Source organism: Nematostella vectensis, chromosome 3 (assembly GCF_932526225.1).
Source record: "Nematostella vectensis chromosome 3, jaNemVect1.1, whole genome shotgun sequence".
Lineage (NCBI taxonomy): Eukaryota > Metazoa > Cnidaria > Anthozoa > Actiniaria > Edwardsiidae > Nematostella > Nematostella vectensis.
The window spans coordinates 1,493,687-1,518,380 of record NC_064036.1 but is presented as its reverse complement, the minus strand read 5'-3'; the positions used below and the strand labels follow the sequence as shown (position 1 = coordinate 1,518,380).

General features: G+C 43.8%; 1 protein-coding gene across 5 annotated transcripts; it reads right to left on the bottom strand.

Annotated features, from left to right (window-relative positions):
* Positions 1-8,121: 8,121 nt before the first annotated feature.
* On the bottom strand, positions 8,122-21,919 carry LOC5516984 (pyroglutamylated RF-amide peptide receptor). Of its 5 annotated transcripts, none has more exons than XM_032386932.2 (4): positions 21,537-21,919; positions 13,922-14,192; positions 11,179-11,411; positions 8,122-10,410 (listed from the first exon to the last, which is right to left on the bottom strand). In XM_032386932.2, exons 2-4 carry the CDS (start codon positions 14,022-14,024, stop codon positions 9,613-9,615), a joined length of 1,134 nt encoding a protein of 377 aa, XP_032242823.2. In that variant the 5' UTR covers positions 14,025-14,192; positions 21,537-21,919; the 3' UTR covers positions 8,122-9,612. The 5 variants fall into 5 exon arrangements, with proteins under 5 accessions (XP_032242823.2, XP_032242824.2, XP_048580938.1 ...); XM_032386933.2 differs by having other exon boundaries at positions 13,922-14,121; XM_048724981.1 differs by having other exon boundaries at positions 21,594-21,919.
* Positions 21,920-24,694: the final 2,775 nt, after the last annotated feature.

Sequence of the window (24,694 nt, the reverse complement as noted above, 5' to 3'; positions counted from 1 at the left end):
CCACGACGAATATTCTTTTTATACAATTATTGATATATAAATGGCTATATACATGTATTAATGCGAATAAGCGGGTTTTATATTTTAAAATTATTTTCTTCGCTACCCGCTCGCACCTCTCATGACCCAATACAAACTACGCGCACCTCTTATGACCCAATACAAACTACGCGCACCTCTCATGACCTAATACAAACTACGCGTACCTCTCATGACCCAATACAAACTACGCGCACCTTTCATGACCCAATACAAAATACGCGCACCTCTCATGACCTAATACAAACTACGCGCACCTCTCATGACCCAATACAAACTACGCGCACCTTTCATGACCCAATACAAACTATGCGCACCTCTTATGACCTAATACAAACTACGCGCACCTCTCATGACCCAATACAAACTACGCGCACCTCTCATGACCCAATACAAACTACACGCACCTCTCATGATCCAATACAAACTACGCGCACCTCTCATGACCCAATACAAACTATGCGCACCTCTCATGACCTAATACAAACTACGCGCACCTCTCATGACCTAATACAAACTACGTGCACCTCTCATGACCCAATACAAACTACGCGCACCTCTCATGACCTAATACGAACTACGCGCACCTCTCATGACCCAATACAAACTACGCGCACCTCTCATGACCTAATACAAACTACGCGCACCTCTCACGACCCAATACAAACTACGCTCACCTCTCATGACCCAATACAAACTACGCGCACCTCTCATGACCCAATACAAACTACGCGCACCTCTCATGACCTAATACAAACTACGCACACACCTCTCATGATCTAATATAAACTGACAATTAGGTCATAAGTAAATCAAGACAAATCTAGTAGTTAAAGTTAGATTTATTTTAGATATACTTTGAGTTTTTTTTCTTTTTTTCTAAAAATAGCGTAGTTATACAATAGGAACACTTTGACAGTCAATATGTATTGACCCATTGTGCATTTGAAATGCCTATTGGAACATAATTGATTTTTAAATCAACCTTATTTACACTGCTATTGGTGCGTTATTCTGTGTTGGATTGAAATTTTCTGCGACCTAAGGTCTTCAATATTCCAGATGTGTCTTCACATTACCACGCGTTCTGAAACGGATAGACCACAAATAAGTAATTGAGTATTCTTATGTTTCAGCGAAGTGGAACCATACACAGCCGGCCTATTTACTACACACTAGCCAGATACACACTGGAGCATGCACTAAAACACTGCATCACACAAGCTGTACCTAGGGACCACCTACACATGAACCATGTAATAACACACTACACCACACAAGCTGTACCTAGGGACCACCTACACATGAACCATGTACTAACACACTACACCACACAAGCTGTACCTAGGGACCTCCTACAGAGTGAGCCATGTACTAACATACTACACCACACAAGCTGTACCTAGGGACCTCCTACAGAGTGAGCCATGTACTAACATACTACACCACACAAGCTGTACCTAGGGACCACCTGCACAATGAGCCATGCACGAACACACTGCACCACACAAGCTGTACCTAGGGACCACCTGCACAGTGAGCCATGTACTAACACACTGCACCACACAAGCTGTACCTAGGGACCACCTGCACAATGAGCCATGCACTAACACACTGCATCACACAAGCTGTACCTAGGGACCACCTGCACAGTGAGCCATGCACTAACACACTGCACCACACAAGCTGTACCTAGGGACCACCTGCACAGTTAGCCATGCACTAACACACTGCACCACACAAGCTGTACCCAAGGACCACCTGCACAGTGAGCCATGCACTAACACACTTCACCACACAAACTGTACCTAGGGACCACCTGCACAATGAGCCATGCACTAACACACTGCATCACACAAGCTGTACCTAGGGACCACCTGCACAGTGAGCCATGCACTAACACACTGCACCACACAAGCTGTACCTAGGGACCACCTGCACAGTGCGCCATGCACTAACACACTGCACCACACAAGCTGTACCTAGGGACCACCTGCACAGTGAGCCATGCACTAACACACTGCACCACCCAAGCTGTACCAAGGGACAACTTGCACAGCGAGCCATACTCTTATACTGCAGCACACAAGCTGTACCTAGGGACCACCTGCACAGTGAGCCATGCACTACCACACTGCACCACACAAGCTGTAGCTAGGTACCACCTGCACAGTGAGCCATGCACTAACACACTGCACCACCCAAGCTGTACCAAGGGACAACTTGCACAGCGAGCCATACTCTTATACTGCAGCACACAAGCTGTACCTAGGTACCACCTGCACAGTGAGCCATGCACTACCACACTGCACCACACAAGCTGTACCAAGGGACAACTTGCACAGTGAGCCATACTCTTATACTGCAGCACACAAGCTGTACCTAGGGACCACCTGCACAGTTAACGATATGTACCATATGTATGGGCAATCCGTGCAGTGAGCCATCACACATTTTGTACCTCTGGCGTTTTCCGAAAGCAGTTTCCACTTAGCTATTCCCCAGCCCTTCTTTTTTGATGACTTGAGAATAGGGACTTTATCTTATTCCTCTACCCCTCCCCTGTTGTTCTCAAACATTGGAAGTCAAGCCATGCGAACAATGTAATGGCATTCAGCTTCTTCAGAACTCAGTATAAGAGATCCTACCTGTTTTTGTAATAGTAACATCCGCTGACAATCATGATAAAAAACGCAACACCAAGCAAGCACAGCCCGATGACGACCATCAGCGTCACTTTGCCAATCTTTGTACTTGTGTCTAAACCAAAAATGAATGCATACAAATGAACACAAATTGAAAACACTTGTCTCACATATAAAGCGCGCTATTTAGTAGAAATGGACCAGAAACCTTAAACCCTCAATCTCGTCTTCTCCATTTGCACATTTGCCCCCTCCCTGTATCTTGCTAGCTCTGAAATATTTACATAATAAATGGAGCTAGATGCAAATGCACCTTTACACGCTGATATTGATAAGGCAGGTCAGGACAGGTTTAATCATCATTATAACCCTGCCAAACTTGCATTCTTTTCTCGAAATAAAAGCTATGATCGGCAGCGCCTCAAGCCACGTTTTCCGCGCGAGTGACATAGATTCGCGTGTATTCCGCGCGAGTGACGTAGATTCGCGTGTTTTCAGCGGGAGTGACATAGATTCGCGTGTTTTCAGCGCGAGTGACATAGATTCGCGTGTTTTCAGTGCGAGTGACATAGATTCGCGTGTTTTCAGCGGGAGTGACGTAGATTCGCGTGTTATCAGCGCGATTGACATAAATTCGCGTGTCTTCAGCACGACTGACATAGATTCGCGTGTTTTTAGCGCGAGTGACATAGATTCGCGTTTTATCAGCGCGAGTGACATAGATTCGCGTGTTTTTAGCGCGAGTGACATAGATTCGCATGATTTCAGCGCGAGTGACATGGATTCGCGTGTTATCAGCGCGAGTGACAAATTCGCATGTTTTCAGCGCGAGTGACGTGGATTCGCGTGTTTTTAGCGCGAGTGACATAGATTCGCGTGTTATCAGCGCGAGTGACATAGATTCGCGTGTTTTTAGCGCGAGTGACATAGATTCGCATGATTTCAGCGCGAGTGACATGGATTCGCGTGTTATCAGCGCGAGTGACAAATTCGCGTGTTATCAGCGCGAGTGACATAGATTCGCACATTTGTCATATTCAACTAATAACGGCCTAAGTGTTGTTTTTCGAAGCATTGGAGCATGGCTAATCAAATAGGTGAAACATGTTATGGAGTAGAATCTAGATAAGCAGAGAGCCTTCGATAACCTGAACATCATGCAATTGAAGTAATTTCTGTGTTTTTGCAAGTAGTATACTTTTAAACTCAATATCTCGAGCAGTGTTCAATTTCTGGAGGCTTGAGTTATCCGGATTCATATGTGTTTAATTAAGTAAGATTAGTTTGATGTCTTGTTGTCTCGCTTTGTATAAGGGTTATCTTGCCTTTGCTGAATAGATAGCCTCGAGCCGCTACGCAGGCTACTGAATAGATATCGTTAAGAGATTTCTAATATCACGTAATTTCGTAATTTGCGGAATTACTTTGATAGCATATGAATCCGCCACGCGGATATACAGAATATACATTCTTCAGCAACAGACATCAAAATCTCAAGAATCATAAGATGAATCCATATACACCAAGCAAATTTTCGCGAGCATCATGTTCCTTAACAATGGATTGGACGATTTATCGTTTGTGTTGAAAAAGCCGCTATTTTTCATCATCACCTGAGGGACACCTTTCGTCTGAGGGGGAGTTTAGAAAACTTTTCTTGATCTTTTAGACTTTAGAAGGTTTGAGCAAGATAAATAACGTCATGATGCAAGGACTTCAATCTCGAAACAAATCTTAATCCATAGATAAATAGATCTTACCTATCGTGTTACCGAAAGACTCCTGGCACAAAAGTGCTAGCATAAGTGATGTTAACAAGACTTTTGCGGTCATCATGTTTAGTTCCTATGTCTTATTAAACACCCAAAATAAACGACGAATAACTGTTTGTGAAATGAAGTCGACTGTGGGGGGCGATGGCCTAGCGAAGCGTGAAAAGATAGGTGCAAAGTGAACGGTGTTTTCCTGTCGTCATTTGCATACTTTTGTCCTTGTGCAGTGTTCCAGAAAATTATTTCTCATTAATGCTAAAGGTATTTTAACCGATAAAGCACTTAATTCGCTTAAAATAATATCACATAGTGCTACAGGTATTTTACTCGATAAAGCACTTAATTCGCTAATGTGATTGGCCGCTAGGATGGCGTAGGTGATTTGGATAAACCAAAAGGAAAAGCGCAATGCAAATTGCAGGGAATCAACCCACACAAAAGCATCTAAATTGCTGGCAGCCGCCTAAGGTATTAATATTACTCCATGGCCAGCCAGTCTTTAATTTTTGAAAAAATAGTTAATTTCAATACAATACGATTTATTTTTTCTAGAAAAACTTTACTGAGAATTTATTTTCGATGCCTTATACAAAATGTACATAACTGTAGTCATGTACAGAGAGATAAATGTAAAGAGATATTTATTTCGGTATTATTATTTCGAAGGCATTTCTTCCTTTCCCTTGTACACTCAAAAAACTATTTTGTCGTTTTGCTTAATCACACTAATTAGAAATAGAAGGCCCTTGTGTTTGTCTATATTGGTTTTGTTTTTAATTCTAGTATAATATGTTTCTCTTAATGAATTATATGCAGGACCCACTGCAAGAAAGCGCTCCACATTTTCTATTCCCGTTTTGCAGATCGTGCACTTTTTCTCATCCGGGGGTATATATAGCCTAGGCACTCCCCGTTTGCCCTCCCCACGGCCCCGATGGCGATGCAAGCGTAAGAATATGAACGCCTTAAAATTCCAATTTTTGTCTAAAAATAGTACACGAACCTTTTTTATATCTCCCACATTACAACATAGTTCAGTTTACTTTTCTTGTTTCTGAGAGTATATGCATGTGCGCGACTGAGCACAGGGGAACAAAAGGCTAATATATTATGCTGAGGTCACAGCGTACTGTGCATGATGACGACATTACTCAATATTCTCAAGAGGCGCAAGCGTGAAAAAGACCACGATATTTTTCAGTATATAACTCAGCGAGCTGTGCGTGGCGTAACCGACTAAGACAGGCCTGGGATCCTGGTTATTGCCTCTCCACTAATGCGCGGGAATTTAGGTTTCTTTGTGTTGTACAGTTCGCTAGATAGCGGTGCTGGGGCCGAAATCTTTAGCGTAGCCGTAAAGCTATAGCTGCCATACGGCGTTTCAGCGTATGTCTGGAAGTATGGTCTATTTTTTTTTATATCGGTTTCTATCGTTTCAGGTTTGATCCTCGAACAATCGGCTCTACCATTTTTTACAATTACTTATCAATACTTTTCATGGGTTTATCATTTTTCCTGTCATTTCTGATATCGGTAATATGATAGATAGATTTGTTTATTAAATACCCCTCGCAGTTAGAAACTGAATTACAGGTAATTAGCACACACAAGCTAAGCGATTACAACATTACGACATTACATTATCAAGATACTTAACAGTAACAAAATTTGACAAGCGATTAGTGTTGTATATTTTCGGTTTCATGGGAGCAGATCTTCTTAGATTGTACTGGTTGACTCCTTTGACCGACCTACTAGTGGCTAGGCAATGTAAAGGGTTTTCCTTACACAGGGAACTCATGAATTGTTGACAAAGCATAAATCGTCTATTTTTAAGCGAGACATGACCGGCTTTCTCCAGGGCATCATTGTAACTATTGGATGGGAAGATTATTCTAAGCGCTCGTTTCTGGATACGCTCTCTAGACCATCCGAAAGAAACGCAGGCAGGCTAGCGTACAGCGCGGCACCGTACTCTATGACTGATCGTATTAGAGAGCAATAAACAGTGACTAAGTCCAGTTCTTTAACGCCGCACTTTTTAAGTAAGCGAAGCGCATATAGCCTACGATTTGACTTTTTGCAAACGTGGTCACAGTGGACATCCCATGTGAGGCCGCTAGAGATGTCGATACCGAGAAGTTTGAACGACTTGACACATTCTAGCGTGGTACCTCCGACATAGATTGGGCGCCACGTACAAGCACGGTATTGCAAAAAATCAATGTCCATGATCTTACATTTGGACGGATTCAGACACATGTTGTTCTTTATAGCAAACTGGTGTATATCGTTTACAATATAATCTAATACAGAAGGAGAATTTCTTGGTACAATCTCGACGACAGTCAGATTATCTACGTACTTTACCCTAGGTGCCCAGGAGGTGACGAGATCGTTTACCATTACGGCAAAGAGGATTGGGCCGATATGATAATCGCAGAACAAGCAAAAACGTGGCCGCCATATTCAGCGCCTGCGCAATATAGAATTTCTATTTTTATTATGCGCTAGAGAGGATTTATCAAGCAGAGATTTCTACATGCAACACTAGTTAGGTATTTGTAAAAACCGCGCGTTCATATAAAAAAAATCACACATCCTCTCAGATAAGCGTGTATGGTGGTGTGTGTGTGTGTGTTGGGGGGGGGGGGGGGATGGGCATGCGTTTCCTCCTACCCTGAATTGATTTTATACAAATCAAATGAGTGGAGAAACACTAAAAGGGAAACTATAAAGCCCGCAAATGTAATAACGTTTTTCCGTAAATGTAATAAACCCTTCAATGTAATAAAGTTTTACCCCCAAAAAGTAGAAACATATATATTTGCAATTTTCACACATTTCCAATATAATATCTTCTTACTCGTTGCAGAAGAACTTGTTATTTTAAAACGTACTTTATTTGGTTGTGACCACCTTTAAATTGCTACAAGTGCAGAGAAAGGAGACCAGTGTTCGTAAACGATCAGCTAAAAATACAGATGCAAACAGAGCATAATCTCGTATAGACAGAGAGCAGAACTTCGTATAGACAGAGAGCTCGAGAATCTCGTATAGAAATAGAGCTCGAGAATCTCGTATAGACAGAGAGCAGAATCTCGTATAGACAGAGAGCAGAATCTCGTATAGACAGAGAGCAGAACTTCGTATAGACAGAGAGCTCGAGAATCTCGTATAGACAGAGAGCAGAATCTCGTATAACTGCAGACATTGTGAACAAACATCTAAAGTATATTTTATTTTTTCCTTTTTTTTTTCATATCGTGGTTTCATACTTAAACATGTCTTGTAACCCCCTCCCCCTCTCCATGGAGATTACTTGCAGGAGAAATGTTGTATGTCAATCAGAACCTAGAGAATACCTTGGATAGATACCTTCGCATGAGGTGATTTTGTTTTTGGTGTATTGTATTCATTGTTCTGGTACTAGATCGCGACAGTTTGGGCTTTTTGATTATATATATATATATATATATATATATATATATATATATATATATATATATATATATATATATATATATATATATATATATATATATATATATATACATATATATATATATATACATATATATATATATATATATATATGGGAAATGGGATATATGGTAGATATATACGAGATACAGCAATATTGTTAGGCTAGAATAGAATCAAGCCATAGTTGATCATTCACGCCAGTTTTTTAAGATACATAAAAAACAATAACTTGTCCCTCAAAAAGCTCTTGCTATTGCCATTCGAAAGTATTTTTTTAAGGCAGTTGGTCCCCTCCCAATATTTCTGAAGCTGACCGAAAAGTGCTTATGCTGCTCATGTAACAAGGCGATATACGCTCCGCCCAATGCCTCGAGGGCATCTTGAATTTTTACTTCTCACATTCTTTATTCTATTTTTCACAAAATACCAGAGGTTAACGCCTTCGAGGCAAATATACCAATCGACCCAAACTATGTATGTAACGGTACCTGGCTTTTAACCTAAGCTATTAACCACTGTCTTTTTTAATCTCCTATAGTTGTGTGTCGTAATACTCAATTTCAAATCGATGTATTCTTCTATAGTTGTGTGTCGTAACACTCGTATCGTCTATAGTTGTGTGTCGTAACACTCGTTTCCAAATCGATTTATTCAAGTCGGGTGTCGTAACACTAGTATCGTCTATAGTCGTGTGTCGTAACACTCGTATCGTTTATAGTCGTGTATCGTAACACTCGTATCGTCTATAGTCATGTGTCGTAACAATCGTATCGTCTATAGTCGTGTGTCGTAACACTCGTATCGTCTATAGTCGTGTGCGTAACACTCGTATCGCCTATAGTCGTGTGTCGTAACACTCGTATCGTCTATAGTCGTGTGTCGTAACACTCGTATCGTCTATAGTCGTGTGTCGTAACACTCGTATCGGCTATAGTCGTGTGTCGTAACACTCGTATCGTCTATAGTCGTGTGTCGTAACACTCGTATCGTCTAAAGTCGTGTGTCGTAGCAATCGTATCGTCTATAGTCGTGTGTCGTAACACTCGTATCGTCTATAGTCGTGTGCGTAACACTCGTATCGCCTATAGTCGTGTGTCGTAACACTCGTATCGTCTATAGTCGTATGTCGTAACACTCGTATCGGCTATAGTCGTGTGTCGTAACACTCGTATCGTCTATAGTCGTGTGTCGTAACACTCGTATCGCCTATAGTCGTGTGTCGTAACACTCGTATCGCCTATAGTCGTGTGTCGTAACACTCGTATCGCCTATAGTCGTGTGTCGTAGCAATCGTATCGTCTATAGTCGTGTGTCGTAACACTCGTATCGTCTATAGTCGTGTGTCGTAGCAATCGTATCGTCTATAGTCGTGTGTCGTAACACTCGTATCGTCTATAGTCGTGTGCGTAACACTCGTATCGCCTATAGTCGTGTGTCGTAACACTCGTATCGTCTATAGTCGTATGTCGTAACACTCGTATCGGCTATAGTCGTGTGTCGTAACACTCGTATCGTCTATAGTCGTGTGTCGTAACACTCGTATCGCCTATAGTCGTGTGTCGTAACACTCGTATCGCCTATAGTCGTGTGTCGTAACACTCGTATCGCCTATAGTCGTGTGTCGTAACACTCGTATCGTCTATAGTCGTGTGTCGTAACACTAGTATCGTCTACAGTTGTGTGTCGTAACACTCGTTTCCAAATCCATCAAACGACACCAGGGTCGATCCACCAGGCACAAAACCTTTATTGATACGCATGCTCGGTGCTATAATATCCGCTGACCCCGCTCTACTCCTTTGAGCTACCGAAGTCTCAAGACAGATGAACTTCATCGACGCCTTTCGCACTTCTCCGCTACTGAAGTAATAGATAAACGGATTACAAATCGAGTTGAACAACCCAATTCCGTACAAGACAAGCCTTGGTCCATCCGCGGGGTTCGGAAACGAGGCTACCCATCTTTCTATGAACCCTGTGTAGATGGTAAAAGGCGCCCAACACACCAAAAATATGACAACGACGATGAGCAACATACGAGTGACTCTGCGCTTAGATTTCTCCATAGCGTTGATGCTTTTCCTAGTAATATACGTGTTGGATGAAAGAGAGATCTTCCTCTGCCGACTCCACACAGTCTTCCCAACTCGCACATACAACACTATCATTGTGACCAGCGGTATCACGAATGCGGTCACGCTCAGAAACAACAAGTAAATGACTCCGGATGTGACGTTGTTTGGAATAGTGGCGCAGTACCAGACCTTTCCTTTGTTCGTGAGGAGTTGCTCCACTTTGGTAAAGTAGAATGTTGGAAGAAAGAGTACTCCCGCGTAAACCCACGCCGAGAGTAGAAGGGAAAAAGGTCTTGTTAGTAAGGATTTTCTCTTGAGCGGTTTGACGAGCGAGTAGAAGCGATCGATGCTGATAGCGGTAAGAATGCAGATGGAGCTTGTAGGGGCGAGGAACTGGGGAGAGAATGGAGATATCACGCGGCCCATATAGAGTGATATTCCAGGGGGGGCCAGCTTTTCACTGAAGGTGGGGGGAGGGGGTAGCTCAGGGAGAGGAGGGGAGAGGGTAGCTCAGGGAGAGGAGGGGAGGGGGTAGCTCAGGGAGAGGAGGGGAGGGGGTAGCTCAGGGAGAGGAGGGGAGGGGGTAGCTCAGGGAGAGGAGGGGAGGGGGTAGCTCAGGGAGAGGAGGGGAGGGGGTAGCTCAGGGAGAGGAGGGGAGGGGGTAGCTCAGGGAGAGGAGGGGAGGGGGTAGCTCAGGGAGAGGAGGGGAGGGGGTAGCTCAGGGAGAGGACGGGAGAGGGTAATCTATTTTGTTACTTTTGGCTTCCTGACGAACACAGACACTAAAAAGGCAGTTTTATCGATGAAATGTGCACCAATCAGCGTGTTTCCCAAGAAGGGAACACTTTTTCACTTTATGCGGATACCCTTTCTAGTTTCTGGGATAAAGAGAAAGGATCTTTATGGCATCTTTTTCTCACAACATTTTTTTCCTTTGGAAACCCACAGTCAACCCACAGTTGGCGTTTTCGAGTTTACTTGCTCTCTGTTCTTGATCCACGGAAAACGTAGTCCCGGGAGGTTAACAGAGACAATAAAAACAAGATGTGGGGGAGTGAGAAGGGCCCCCCCCAAGAAATCCAAGTAAATAGATGCCAAAACTTTGGGCTAAGGAAACAACATAGCTTGCCATTTAGTCCTTGCTATAAACATCTTTCTCACCTGGATAAACCTCGCCACTTTGCACGTGACATCATCACTGCTAGAATGGTGCTCGGAATAAGAGAAATTCACAAATATGGTCAGCGGAACACACAACAGGCACACCATAAGATCTGAGACCGCGAGATGGAGTAAGAACAACTGGACAGCGGACTTCTGTCCCCTGCTTCTTGCACTGTAGATGACAAACACGACAAGACCGTTCCCAGCCAAGCCAATCAGCGAGACGGCCCCTGCAGGAGAACAGAGAAGCTCAACTCTCTTTGGCATTAGAGGGCCTGGTGATTACGCTTGCCAAAAATGTTCCATATCAAGAAAATTCAGCCAAAAAAATGTCGTTTTTGCCAAACACGGTCACTTCCATATAAGGAAACTAATATATTCCTTATTTGGAAAAACTGCATGATTCTTGTAATTTTTAAAGTTACCGTACCGCAGGTGCTTCGTCAACATTATGACTTGTAATAAGAAGAGAAAAACAGTGACTGTGACCATCTTTGGTAAAAAAAGGTACCGGAAAAGAAACCAAGAGCCCTCCGTACCAGTCCCTCAAAACGACAACGCTTTCTTCATATGGTTTTTGACACTAATGCTTAAATATGCGGAACAAAATTGACTATGGTATAAGTGGTTTCTTTGCGTTTCCAAAATGTGTTTTTTTGTCAATTTTATTACGCCCGTAATGTTGTTAAGGTCAAGAAAATGAGAAATGCAGGAATGGCAAAGGGTGGTTCCCAGGGCGTCGAACGTTTATATATGACACGAACATTGGAATCCAGCTAATAACGTTCTCATTTTGCAGCTAGTAAAGGCTAACGCGGAGATAAAGTACATACGTCCAAGAGCTCTTGTGTTGCCTGGGCAATTTTGATTTTTGAAAAACCGCAACCGCAAGCCGTATCTTTATTTTTGGCGCTAGCTCATTATCAAAAATCCTTATTCAAAAAGTCTCGATTCAAATAGTTTATATAAGAAACTCATAGAGAACATCAGATATGCTTAAATTGGAAATGAGTAATATTTACTTCTTTTGACATTTCACCATTAAGCCCTCTTTTATGCGTCAATATCAATGACAGCTATGAAATAATTAAACTACTGTCATCTGCTTCCTTGTGAAATATCATCATTGCTTATTTTAAAAACTCCACAATAATGTTATTATAAAACAGTAATATCACTTATCACTAGCTTTTTGGTCCTATGTCTTATACCCGTCACTCAAATACAGAAGGATATTGGAACACAATTTTGTTGACCATTTAGTAGTTCTCAGAGTTACCAGTTTAGTTGAAGGGGCACTCAAGTAATGGCATAGGCTTTATTCCGTTTTCTTTGTGCCATTAATTAAATTTTAAGATCGTATCTTGTTTTACAATTTTGAATAAATCATGCACGCACGATCGGTGTAAATCAATGATGAAAATATAATAAATTTATGAGCCTGAATTAGATAAATAATGATAATAAAAAGAAATGTATGCTTAAGCATTTCGACATTGAAGTAAGTAAATACGTCAAAATAGTGTGATTTGGGGCTCGGATTAAACGTTTACCAAATAAAAGTCGACAGTCTGTGTGTGTGTCGACAGTCTGTCTGTGTGTCTCATTTTAGTGAAGTCTCTTAGTAGACAATTAGTTGCGAAGGCTGCTGAGACAACATTTTACTCAGGAGAAAAAGATAATTATTGAAGAATTTCCCAATTTTCAACATAATCGACATCGAACATAAACCCACAGTCGAGGATAGGAAGTAGCGGGCGCGGTCCCATTCATTGGAAAAAGGGGGGGGGATCTAATATAACATCCACCTTACCCCCACTCCCAACCAGCAATCCACTCCTTCTTAGGGATAGGGGGGAGGGGAGGATCTTTTTAATCACTGTTGGAAAATACGCAATAGAAAATTTCTTTTTGACTTATCGCCTAGAAGTTGCTACTGAAAGCCAACGAAGGGTACACATATTAATAGGGAAAAACCATACATGATGATATTTGGCTTTGTCAAAACCTGTCGCATTTGTTAGTTTTCTCACGGATTTGAGTCTCAGTCGAGCAAACATTTGTATGGAGTTTAAGCAGCCGTAACAAGATTTGTTTCTCTAGTCTTATTTATGTCAGAGAGAAAAAAGTATATATTATATAGTGCTTCCATACTTTTCAGTGCCGTAGATATATCTATATATTGATGTCTTTATTCCTTTTTTTCTTTTGTCAAAATGCAAGCAGAAAATGAATTAAAATGTAGTGGGCTTCGTCCTGGTTCTATGAAAGTGATCAAAAAGAAAAAAGAATGAATACAACACGAAGGAGTAAAAAATTGCTTCTTTCACCACAATAGGTTATAACTACCCGGTTTCTAAAACCATGTAAGTCTCTTTTTCATCTAATAAAACAAACATTAACCTTGAGGCGGTTTAAAAAGTAAACAAAATCTAGGTTATCAACGACACGTTTTTTTTTTAAATTTTTTTTTTATCATACACAGTGCAATATTGCGATTGGACTTGATTTCAAAACTTAGTCAAACCAATATGAATTTATAAACTTATACTCCTTAATTATCAGCTCCTGCTTACCTAATAATTTTCTAGGGGTCAGTGTTGGGAAAGCTGTTCTTTATGAGAAAATTACTAAAACCCTGCTGTATGAAAACTATTTATTCGCGCCGCGCGTGAAATGCTATAAAAAGCCGAACTTATCCAAACTAGGATTGTAGATAAAACAATTTAATGTTACTCACCAAGTATTAATAATGAAGCGATGAATTCTCCTCCGGAAGTAGACCATATAGCCAGGGTAGAGACAGTTTGATTTTCCAGAGTTTCGTTCGCCGTGAAAGCCATTTCAGACTAGAAGAGATCCCTTCTTTATTGACTCGGCGGGAATGGCGACGATGGGGAGAACGCACAGTGCATCAAAGTAGGTTAGTTGTTTGGTTTCCTGGAAACAAGAGAGTTACGCTTGCCACTCTCGCTCACCCCTTACGATCACCTGCATTTCGTACTGAAAGCCTGCTTGTACAATACCATACAAGAATACATAATTAGAATAAGCGATAGAAACAAAGGTTCCTTAACCCTAACTGATCGAAAGTGAGAATCGCTCAGTTTTAATACGCGATTGCGTGCGCAAATGGAAATCATTAAGAATCGATTGATTATTGCGATTTTCCCAGCTGAGTTATTATAGTACGCCTTATTAGTTTTAAATAAACATGCCTGGTTGGAAATTCGCACTCAAAAAACTAATTGAAGCATTGGTGAGGCCAGCCTAAGAGAGACTAGAAACAGAAAGCTACTGAAAGAATTCACACAATTAGTACAGAAATAGTACGAGTGACAAGCCAAAAATTCAGCACCCCAATATCATAATTGAATTTGTGATAAAGAATGGAAGGGGAATTTAACGGAACAGAAACTAATTGAAAAAATCACACGAAATTTACTGCCTAAATCGAATAGGAAACTCAACAATTAGCACCTTAATGTTGTTATAGTACAACGTCATTGTTTAAAAAATAGCATAATTCTTTATTTGTCAGTTTATGTTAGTGAACAAAGACATTACAATGTACTAGTGTTAAATAAACTAAATAGAATTTCACAGGTTTTTGAAAACCACTCTAAGGCGAACAGTCTATATTGTCTCCTCAAAATCTATTCAAATTGACGGTTTCCAAGTTTTTAGGCTCACTGTATTTTTTTGGGGGGAAAGCAAAAAAAAATTAAAGGCATTTTATTCCCAAACTTTCTTTCCTATATATATAATTTATCACTGCAATATGAAACACAAGTTTCATCGCATCGCATCGCATAACTGTTTTTTTTTGTCAGTCTCAGGTTAATGATAACAAATGAAAAAAAAAAAAGGAAAAAAAATAACAACACTGAAGAAAATACTCCTCGATGTTCAATTGGTTTTATTGACAAAGATGAGGAAGTCCTATGGCAATACAATAAATCAAGGATTATAATTAAACTGAGGATTACAAATAACGGTAACTAGGATATAACAAATGAACGCGTAGGACTTACATGAATAATGTTCAAAACAAGATGGCCGGCTGCTCTCTTCTGAGCCGGTCAGCGGTCTTACATAAGACCTAGGCCCTAGCGGCCAGCGTCACACACTCTTCATCCCCCCCAGTCCGTGAGTCTATACTAAGTCTAGAGTCTATACAAGGCTAGACGAGCGGACTCCTGCTACTGTCCAATTCCCTGTCTCTGGTTCGTAGCGTTTTGGTCGTGTTCTCGCACGAGTTGGCCTTCTAGGTTCAGGGAGTGGCTGCGGGGCCTGAGATGAGGCGTCAGGCATACAAGAGGATACAGGGTCATTGTTGGCTTGAGTGGTAGGTGGTGTATCAGCGACGGGTTCAGCGGGTGGAACTGTCTGGTTGCACTCTGTGGGTATGACGGGATGGCTACCGTGTGAGAGTTGGGTGGTGACGTGAGGATTGCCCGTCAATGGTCCACTGCCTGTGGAAGGCGACGGTGAGCTGTTAAGTGTGGGTTGACACTCTGGAGATCTGGGTGAAGGTGGTGGCGTCCTGTACTGGTGGTCTGGGGTGGGCGTGGCCGGGGTGTATGCACGAAGGAACCGACGATTACGCAGGGTCAACCGTCCTGAGCCATCCACCTTTATCCTGTATTGGTCGTGGCCTGGCGACTCCACTACCATGCCTGAGCGGTCCCATTTGTTCGGGTGTGGGCCCTGCTGGTTCTGGATGAAGACCCTTTCACCTAGCTTCAGAGGTCGAAGTGGTTTGGAGTGGCTCGTCAATGATTCGGTGGTACGTGATATGCGGGTCCGAAGGGCATCTTCCTTTGCCGCCCATGCTTGCCGCCACAGGGGTCGGATGTGTGGATTAGAGAACTTCTCTAGTCGATTGACGAGCATGAGGGAGTCTCGAAGGGGTCGACCGAATATGATTTGGGCTGGTGAAAGGTCGCAGTCCCGGTCCGGTGTGTTTCGTAGCTGTAACATGGCACGCAGGAAGCGATCGTTATCAAGGCTGCCGTTAGGACCAGTATTGGACATCAGGAGACGTTTAGCTGTTTTGACTGCCACTTCTGCTCTCCCGTTGGATTGTGGGAAGCCGACAGAAGACAGGCGGTGTTTGATCCCCCAAAGTCGGAGAAAGGTCTCGGTGCCGCCTGCTGTGAACTCTGGTCCGCCATCGCTTGATATCTCTGTTGGCACGCCAAAGGTGGCGAAGAATGCTCGGAGGTGACGGACCAGGCCAGCGGAGCCCCCTAGGTCAGTACCTGCGGTGGAGCTGAGGACCTCCACCCATCCAGAGAGCCGGTCTCCGACAACTAGGTAGTGGCGGCCACCAAAGTCGAAGAAGTCAGCGTAGACAGCCTCGAACGGGGTAGATGGCGGAGAGGTCGGGAGGGGCGGTGTGGCCGCTTGTGACGGGGCGTTGCGGTTGCAATCTGTGCATCCGTCTCTGGTGCCCTGAATGTCCCGTGACATCCCCGGCCAGAAGACAATGGCACGCGCTTGCTGCTCCATAGTAGAGGCTCCTTGATGTGCAGCGTGTAAGTGCTGGAGGACCCGTTTGCGGAGGGACATGGGCACAACCACACGGTCGTTGAGTAGTAGAACGCCATCCTGTGCATATATCGACTCACAGAGATGTCCGAGACTTGAAAGCGCCGGGTCGTTAGGGTCAACAACAACATCTTGTTCAATGAGGCGTAGGAGGTGACCTAGGCATGGGTCCGTTGCAGTCTCTTGTGCGAGGATCGGCCACGAGATGGCCCCAAGATCATGTACGTCGTTCCTGATGGAGGCCATGAGGGCCGACTCAACCATGTCCGGTACACTAGGAGTTGAAGTTGCGATACTGTTAGTTGAGCCTGATGGGGATGGGTGTCTTGATGTGGCGTCAGCCGCCTGGTTACTTTTTCCCGGTCGATGGGTGATGGTGAAGCGCCACGGGAGGGTACGCTGCTTTAACCTGAACAGACGGGAGTTGGTGATCTCATCGAGGGTGCGATCGCCGAAGATTTTGACTAGAGGCTTGTGGTCGGTGACTACCACAAGGTTGTCGCAACCCTGTGTGAAGTACCGGGTTTGCTCGAGACCCCAGGCAACGGCCAGGGCCTCTCCCTCGATGGCTGCGTAACGTTGTTCGGCTGGGGAGAGGAAGCGTGAGCCAGCCAGAGTGATCCGCCATCCTCCTGGGCAGCAGTCAGGTATACCAGAGGGGCAGCTACAGTGTTGCTGGAGGAGGAAATAACCAATACCTCTTCGGGACCAGTCGGGGCGAAGGCAGGTGCGCCTCTGCATGTCGTAGATTTCCACGCCCTCGCGGATTGCCTGAACTATGGCTTCTTTGGACTCTTGGAAGGCAGACTCCAGGTCAGGTGACCAGGTGAATTTGCACCGTGGGCTTAGGAATGGCTTAAACGGCGCCATGGTCTCGCGCAATTGGGCGTAGTTGGCCACCTGGTTGACCAGACCGAACCAGCTTCTGATGTCTGTCGTCGATTCAGGAGTGGGGAAATCACGGATGGCATCCAGGTACTTAGGGAGTGGCTCTATGGTTGAGTCGGACACCCTAAAGCCGGCGAAGTCCACACACTTTTCGGCGAACTGAAATTTGTCGGGGTTCAGTATTATACCGGACTGGCCTACGCATGTAAGGAAGTCGATGGATCGCCACCAGTGTTGTTCTAGGTCAGTATCATAGTGGATCGTGTCGTCCACACACCGCTCTTTGCGCTCAAAGGCTGATAGGATAGCATCGAAACGACGGTTGTAGCCATCCCCTGACGAGAGGAATCCTTGTGGTGCCCTGGTGTAGCGCCAGCGCCCGAAGGGCGTAATGAAAGTGGTCAGGTGTCGATCTGCCTCGCGTAAGGGAACGCTGTGATAGCCGTTCCAAGCGTCGGTGACGGTCTTCCAGGTGTCCTTCGGAATTCGGCGGGCGAGGTGGAAGGGAGACTCCATGGCAAAGGTCTCGCGCTGGCAGAATTTGTTTAGTGGCGAGAGATCCACAGTCCGGCGCGGTGAGCCGTCGTGCTTCCGGGTCACAACCATGCGGTGGCACCATGTGACAGGTTCCCCGTAAGGCACTCGTTCGATGACACCAAGGGCCTCGTCCCGGAGAAGGTCGTCGTATACCTTTTGCTGCCAGTGGAGAGGGATGGTGGCCGGGGTGTGGCACACTCTGGGTGTGGCTGCTGGGTCTACATGTATCTCGATGGGTGGTCCGTCCATGCACGGGAGCGCACGATGGGGGCAGGTGTTGAACGTCGAGGAGGCATACCTCTCGAGGAGCCAGTCTTTCATGCGGCCATTGTTCTCCGGGGTGCAGGGGAATGGCAGTTCCGACGGGCGTTGTGGTGGCACCGTGCGCTGGGGACAATGACAGGTCGGATCAGAAGGGGTGTTTGGTGCTGTGCAGCCGCCGTTGATGGAACGGGTGGCGTTGATGGATGAGTGCGGCTCTGGTATGCTGCGGCCATGGGGGGTAGGTCGGCGGCCGTCGTGTCTTCCAACCGGGTTCGTCGGGAAGTCCGTAGATAGAAGACCGAGGTTGAGGAGGGACTCATAGGAGAGGTACATAGCTCGGACTGAGCTGCTCACGTACACCATGGAACGGCAGCACGTGGCCTCACCGTTGGGAGGAGCTGTGGAGAGTTTAGCGAAGAAAGCACCGTCGATGGCTATTGGAGACCGGTTGGCGGCCGACAAGCTGAGGTTGACCGGTTGCAGTTCATCGCGCGAGAAGCCGCATGCAAGGAACTCCTCTAGAGACCAAAGGTCGGACTGGGCACCAGTGTCGGCCACGGCTGATATCTGAGCTACGAGGTGATCGCGAGGACGGGAAGTGGCTCCCGAAGCTGATGGAGTATCGAGCGATATAGTGATGTTTGTCCGCGGATGATCACGGAGTTGAGCTCGTCGCCACTCCCCCTTGGTGAAGATATGGTGATCCAGTTTGGCGGGCTCGTTCTGTGGTCTACCACGAGAGCGAGGTACGGCTCCGGATCGTAGAGATGCGATCTGGGAGATCGGGCCTGACTCGATGGCGGACTGTTGACTTTTGGCTGGTTGTCGCCTTCTGCGCCTACGGGCTCTGTAGCAATCGATGCATACCTGATGAGGTTTGGAATTCCAGCCCCGAGATCCTTCTGAGAAGACGTGAAATGACACTTTACAATCAGGACAGGAGGCCTGTCGTGATTTCTCTGCTGCGCTTGGTGACTGGTCTGAGGGTGGCGTGTTTTTGTTACGCTGGAAGGACGACATCGCGGACAGGGTTGAAGACGGTAGGGCGTTGCGAGCCATCTCTTTACTCTCCACCGAGGCAATGACGTCATTAATCGGGTTGGTCAAGATATCTGTAATGCCCAGAGTCTCACGCCTTATGTCTGAGTCGTAAATGCCATTTAAAAGGACGTCGCGTATGATGTGGTCGGTGTAGTCAACGGGTTGGCCACACGCACATGCTGCTGTGTATGCGCACGTTTCCGCTTTTCCCCGCACCCTGGCTGCGAATGCACGAAAGGTTTCGTCCCGTTCCTGTTTTAACTGGAGCAGCTCGGTACGGAGGACACATGTAGCGATAGGAATGACAGCTAGCGAGCGCATGGCTGCGGTCAAATCTTGCAAGGGCAACGAGGTGGCTCCTGGGTTGGCTTTCAGTAGGCTGTCCCCGAGGTCAGGGCCGGCACACTGGAACAGTTGGAAAGGCGCCTGGGCGTCAGTGATGCCAGATCCAGAACGGAAAACCCCCCATCGGCGCATGAATATGTTCCATTCCTCGATAGAGATCCCTATGTCCACTTTGGGTCGGTCGAGTTTCGGGCCTCGGGCCGGCGGTGGGGCAGTAGGAGCGGGAGGTAGTGCTTGATGTGCGAGGCCGTGGTTATTTAGTAACGCTACGGCGATTGCATCAGAGACATCCTGTGTTTTGAAGTCACAGTTGGGTACCGAACATTCGACGATCACCATGATAATGACTTCCTCATGAAGAAAATACTCCTCGATGTTCAATTGGTTTTATTGACAAAGATGAGGAAGTCCTATGGCAATACAATAAATCAAGGATTATAATTAAACTGAGGATTACAAATAACGGTAACTAGGATATAACAAATGAACGCGTAGGACTTACATGAATAATGTTCAAAACAAGATGGCCGGCTGCTCTCTTCTGAGCCGGTCAGCGGTCTTACATAAGACCTAGGCCCTAGCGGCCAGCGTCACACACTCTTCAAACACGAACACAATCTTGTCTGGTAATTAATGACCATCCATTGTAATAAGTTATAAGTAAAACGTTTTTTTTCTGTTGAAGCTCAATAAACCACAAAGGCACGAAAAGTTTAAATTCCATGAGGTTCAAAACGCTGGATCTCTCTGTATTATAATAACGTTCAATAAGCAGTGTTATGAGCAGATCCTATTTGTTACCCAGAGGTGCCTTCAGGACCTACGATCACCTTAGCAACAGAAACACAGTGAAGTTTTATCGTGATGAGAAATACGATCATTTGTTTTGCGCACACAATAAGGAGAACGGGCTGACCTGTTTTATATGATTGTGATTTTTATCAATGCATGTAGATCAAAGATGATAGATTAAAGGTATTACAAGGCTTGATTGCTGGCTCAGATAAAAACTCTCTTCTGGCAAATTTGTTTTATTATTAAACGGGAATTGTTTATGCTAAATCTGAATACACTCATGTGCACAACATTTTTATGATTGTTAACTTTTTGGCTCAAATGATCATTTTAATGTTAAACAACATGTTAAAACATGTTGTCATGACGGACCCTGAATTGATCAAACACAGTTTCTTTTAAATTAAAAGTACGGTTTAGTACGTTAAGGACTGCTTACCTATGCTATATCGCAGTAATCAGATTATGCCCCAGGGTTTTAAAAAAAATAAACATCGTTCCTTTTCCCGCCACTGTATTTTGACCTTCCTTTTGATTAATATGTTTGTGTTGATGTTGTTACTTATTTAAAAACTCACTGACTCGTAGCAGCCTCTCTTTGCATTCCCACGAGAGCATTAATGGTCAAAATTTAGAAATTTATACACATTATTCTCTAAATTATCCGTTTTATACATGGGCCGAGAATAATGATTTAAAACAGCGAGTTACCGAGCGAGTTACCGAGAGTTCTTGCGGGAAAGAGTTTGCCTTCCTTATTGATCTCACAATGGTAATAATTATATAGCGGCATATATTTTTTTAGGGAGTATAAACTCCAGCAAATTAGAGTTATAACTTGGGATTACATGGTTTGGACACATGGCGAGTATTTCTTAACGAGAGTAATCTCCTTGTAGCGTTGCTGGGCACATTATCAACTAGTTCCTCACCTTGTGAAACTCTAAACTTCAAAACATCAAACCGCGCCTACGTCTAAAGCTTGTCACCTTTTTCTCGACATTCTGAAGATCCTTTCTGTACTTGGTACTTCTGTTGATTGGTATGGGCGGGTTTATACGAATGATATTTGGGATAGCGTGTGTTTGGTTTAAGAGTGTTTTTAAGATCAATTTGAAGCGTAAACACGCTAATGCTTATTACTGAATATGCCGTTCCGGCTGTTGACTTCCGGTTATTTCCACAGGCTATCAGATGGATATTATGACATTTTGAGCCAATCACATCCCATCTGATAGGATGTTACGACGTTTTGGGCCAATTATATTCGGGTATGTATTCTGTAAGCCCAAGTCAGTATTTACCCACGAACTGAATCGAGTCACGCGTCACTTGATGTCGAGTTTGGTAACACGTTTAATTAGCATTTTGCTGTTTCTGTCTTCAGCATTACTGAAGAAAGCATTTCAAGGAGATTGTTAACTTGCCAATCTTGGCACGCTTTTTGCTGCCTTTGTTGACTTAACCCCCTCCTATATTGTCAATTATCTGTTGTTTGTGAAAAGCATGAACGCACCTTTCTATTTATTATTTATTATTTTTTGCTTTTTGTACACCATTGAGCTGAGTCCTGAGTCAACGATCTAGCACCTACGCATCCTCCCACCCCACCGAGGAGTTGTTCACGCACCCCCGGCGGCTATTTGAGCAATTAGAATAGCATCCTGAGCTCAGGAAATAGGTCACTGTACCCATCTAGAACTCTTTTCAATTTAGGGATGGACCATTACAAAAGTGAAGGGGGGGGGGGGGAATTCATACTCGATAAAAAACAAAACAAAAAAATGCGTGCAGCCAAACCAGACACACAAAAAAATTTATACAAAAATTCACCTTTTCCGACCACCCGCCCACACGGTTTTTTTCTTATTTCTTTGGAGTTAACAGTGTCTGTTGTGTCTTTCATGTCATGTCAATAAATGGTAAAAAAAATGTATTGATATCAAAAACAAATTTATGAGATTCCATTCGACTTTTATTTTGAAATAGATCATTTACGGGAAATAATTCTGGTGATAACAGCAGGGTAAGCCTGTGTCAACTAAGTTTGATTTTTACTCGACTTGGACCTAGTTTTCAGTCATTTTTCTCGGCTCCTAGAACTTGGCTAACTCGCATTCCCTGCTAACTCAGACTGTTTTTTCGTTCCTTTTGGCCTTATTCAACCCCGATAACCTGAACTTTGCTCCCATGACTTGTCAACAAATCAAGGAAATGGTTTCTGTGTTACTAGACTGTCGCCTAGATCTCGATTGCGACGGAGAAAATTACTCAATAACGACAACGACCTCAGCGACAGTGAACAATCACGTCATTTTCCCATCCACAGTAGTGGAAGTACACTACTGTCTAAAGACCTCTTAGCTAACAGGACATCTACAGTCCGAGTTTTGAAATTTTTGAGTTTTGAAAGTTTCTGTTCAAGTGATTTCGATATGATTTTATGGTATCCAGCATGCTTATATTGACAACGTTCTTTTAGGGTTTGAGGAAGACTTAGGTATTCTTTTGCCTCGCGAACAAAGATTTCAGGGGTGTCTATCTACAGGTCCACTCTTAGGTAGTTCTGTTGTGTTTTCAGGTTAAATATATCCTGCCGCTGTTCATCGACCCTGAGGTCCAGTTGGATAAAATCAGAAAACATTGTTTCAAAATGTTATATTTAAAATATTGCCGAAAAGCGTCTGACATTGACTCTGACTTTGACACTCGCCCGCGAAGCGAAATTCGAAATATCCGTTTCATAGCGCGCGAAAATCGCTATAATTCCATACTGACTGTAATATTAAAAAACATGCGATAACTAAATCTAAATCCTTATCAACATAAATAGCAACTGAAAAAGAAAACATGCAAGCTCTACACCCACAAACAAAACCTCCTTTCTTGCGATGAATAGACTGCAAAGTAAACAGAAAGCTCCGCGCAGGAGGGGAGCCAACTGTCAACTTACGCTGAGGCAGCATGAGGTGAGATGAAGGAACCGCAAAGCACTGTTCAGAGGTTTGGATACTGCTGATTAGGTACCGCAGTGTTTCACTTTATTTGTTGTAAGAAACTAGGGGGGAGGGGGGGAGGTACTGTTTTCAGTCTTGGTTAAACGAATTCTACCGTCTGATTCAGCGGACTCTCTATCGCATAATTTTTTAACCATTGTGTTTAGTTCTATTAAAATTGAACTATTGTTTGATAGAAAAAGGTACTGGTTTAAAGACACCAAATAACATCAAACCAGCTATTCAGAGGTCCGCCAATAAAATGTTATTATTTTAAATCGTGTTTCTGCTTTATCTAATCAGGAAGAAACTCGAAGAAACGCTAAAAAATTAAAAATAGGATACTAATCCCTACTTTTATCAGTCACGGTAGAAGACCAGAGGGCTTACATGGAAAGATAATGAAGCAGGCAGGTTCGTATTCTTGTGTATCATAGCTCAATCTTGTAACATAGAAAGATAATGAAGCAGGCAGGTTCGTATTCTTAAGGGTGGTGAAGGGTATTTTCGTGAAACGAGGTTTGGCCATTTTTCACCCTACGAGAAACGTGAAATCGTCCATTTCGACGTCCGTGAAACGTGATTTAACGATTTAAAAGGCCATTTTCCGGTTCGTGAAACGTGAAAAGCCATTTTGCCCGGTCCGTGAAACGTGATCCATACTTCCCACTTTACCAGCCTGATTCTGACTTGTGTATCATAGCTCAATCTTGTAAAGGTCGCCAGAATGAATACCCCAAGTTCTCGCCAATGGCTATTTTTTGGAATTGCTTGCTGCGGGGGAAATGATCGAGAAAGAGAAAACCAATTTGATAGAATGAATTTTTTACCCCCTTGAAAAAGAAACATTGTGCTCTCTTTTATTATTTTTTTACCATTTTTTTATGGGCTTTTCTGGGATAACGTCAACAAATTCCCGCCATTTATTAACTTGCCATCAAGTTAATATCCTATAACAAGGCTCATTTATCAAATCACCGGTCTCTCAAATATCCAATTCCAGGGCTCATATATCCTATTACAGGGCTCATATATCCTATTACAGGGCTCATATATCCTATAACAGGGCTCATATATCCTATAACAGGGCTCAT

What these genes read in the sequence shown, in the direction of transcription:
- LOC5516984 (XM_032386932.2), bottom strand. Translation starts at nt 14,024, where the DNA reads ATGGCTTTCACGGCGAACGAAACTCTGGAAAATCAAACTGTCTCTACC. An exon ending in CGCTTCATTATTAATACTTG is followed by an intron (nt 11,412 to 13,921) that starts GTGAGTAACATT and finishes GTTCTCCTGCAG; the next exon opens with GGGCCGTCTCGCTGATTGGC. An exon ending in AAGTGGCGAGGTTTATCCAG is followed by an intron (nt 10,411 to 11,178) that starts GTGAGAAAGATG and finishes TTCTCTCCCCAG; the next exon opens with TTCCTCGCCCCTACAAGCTC.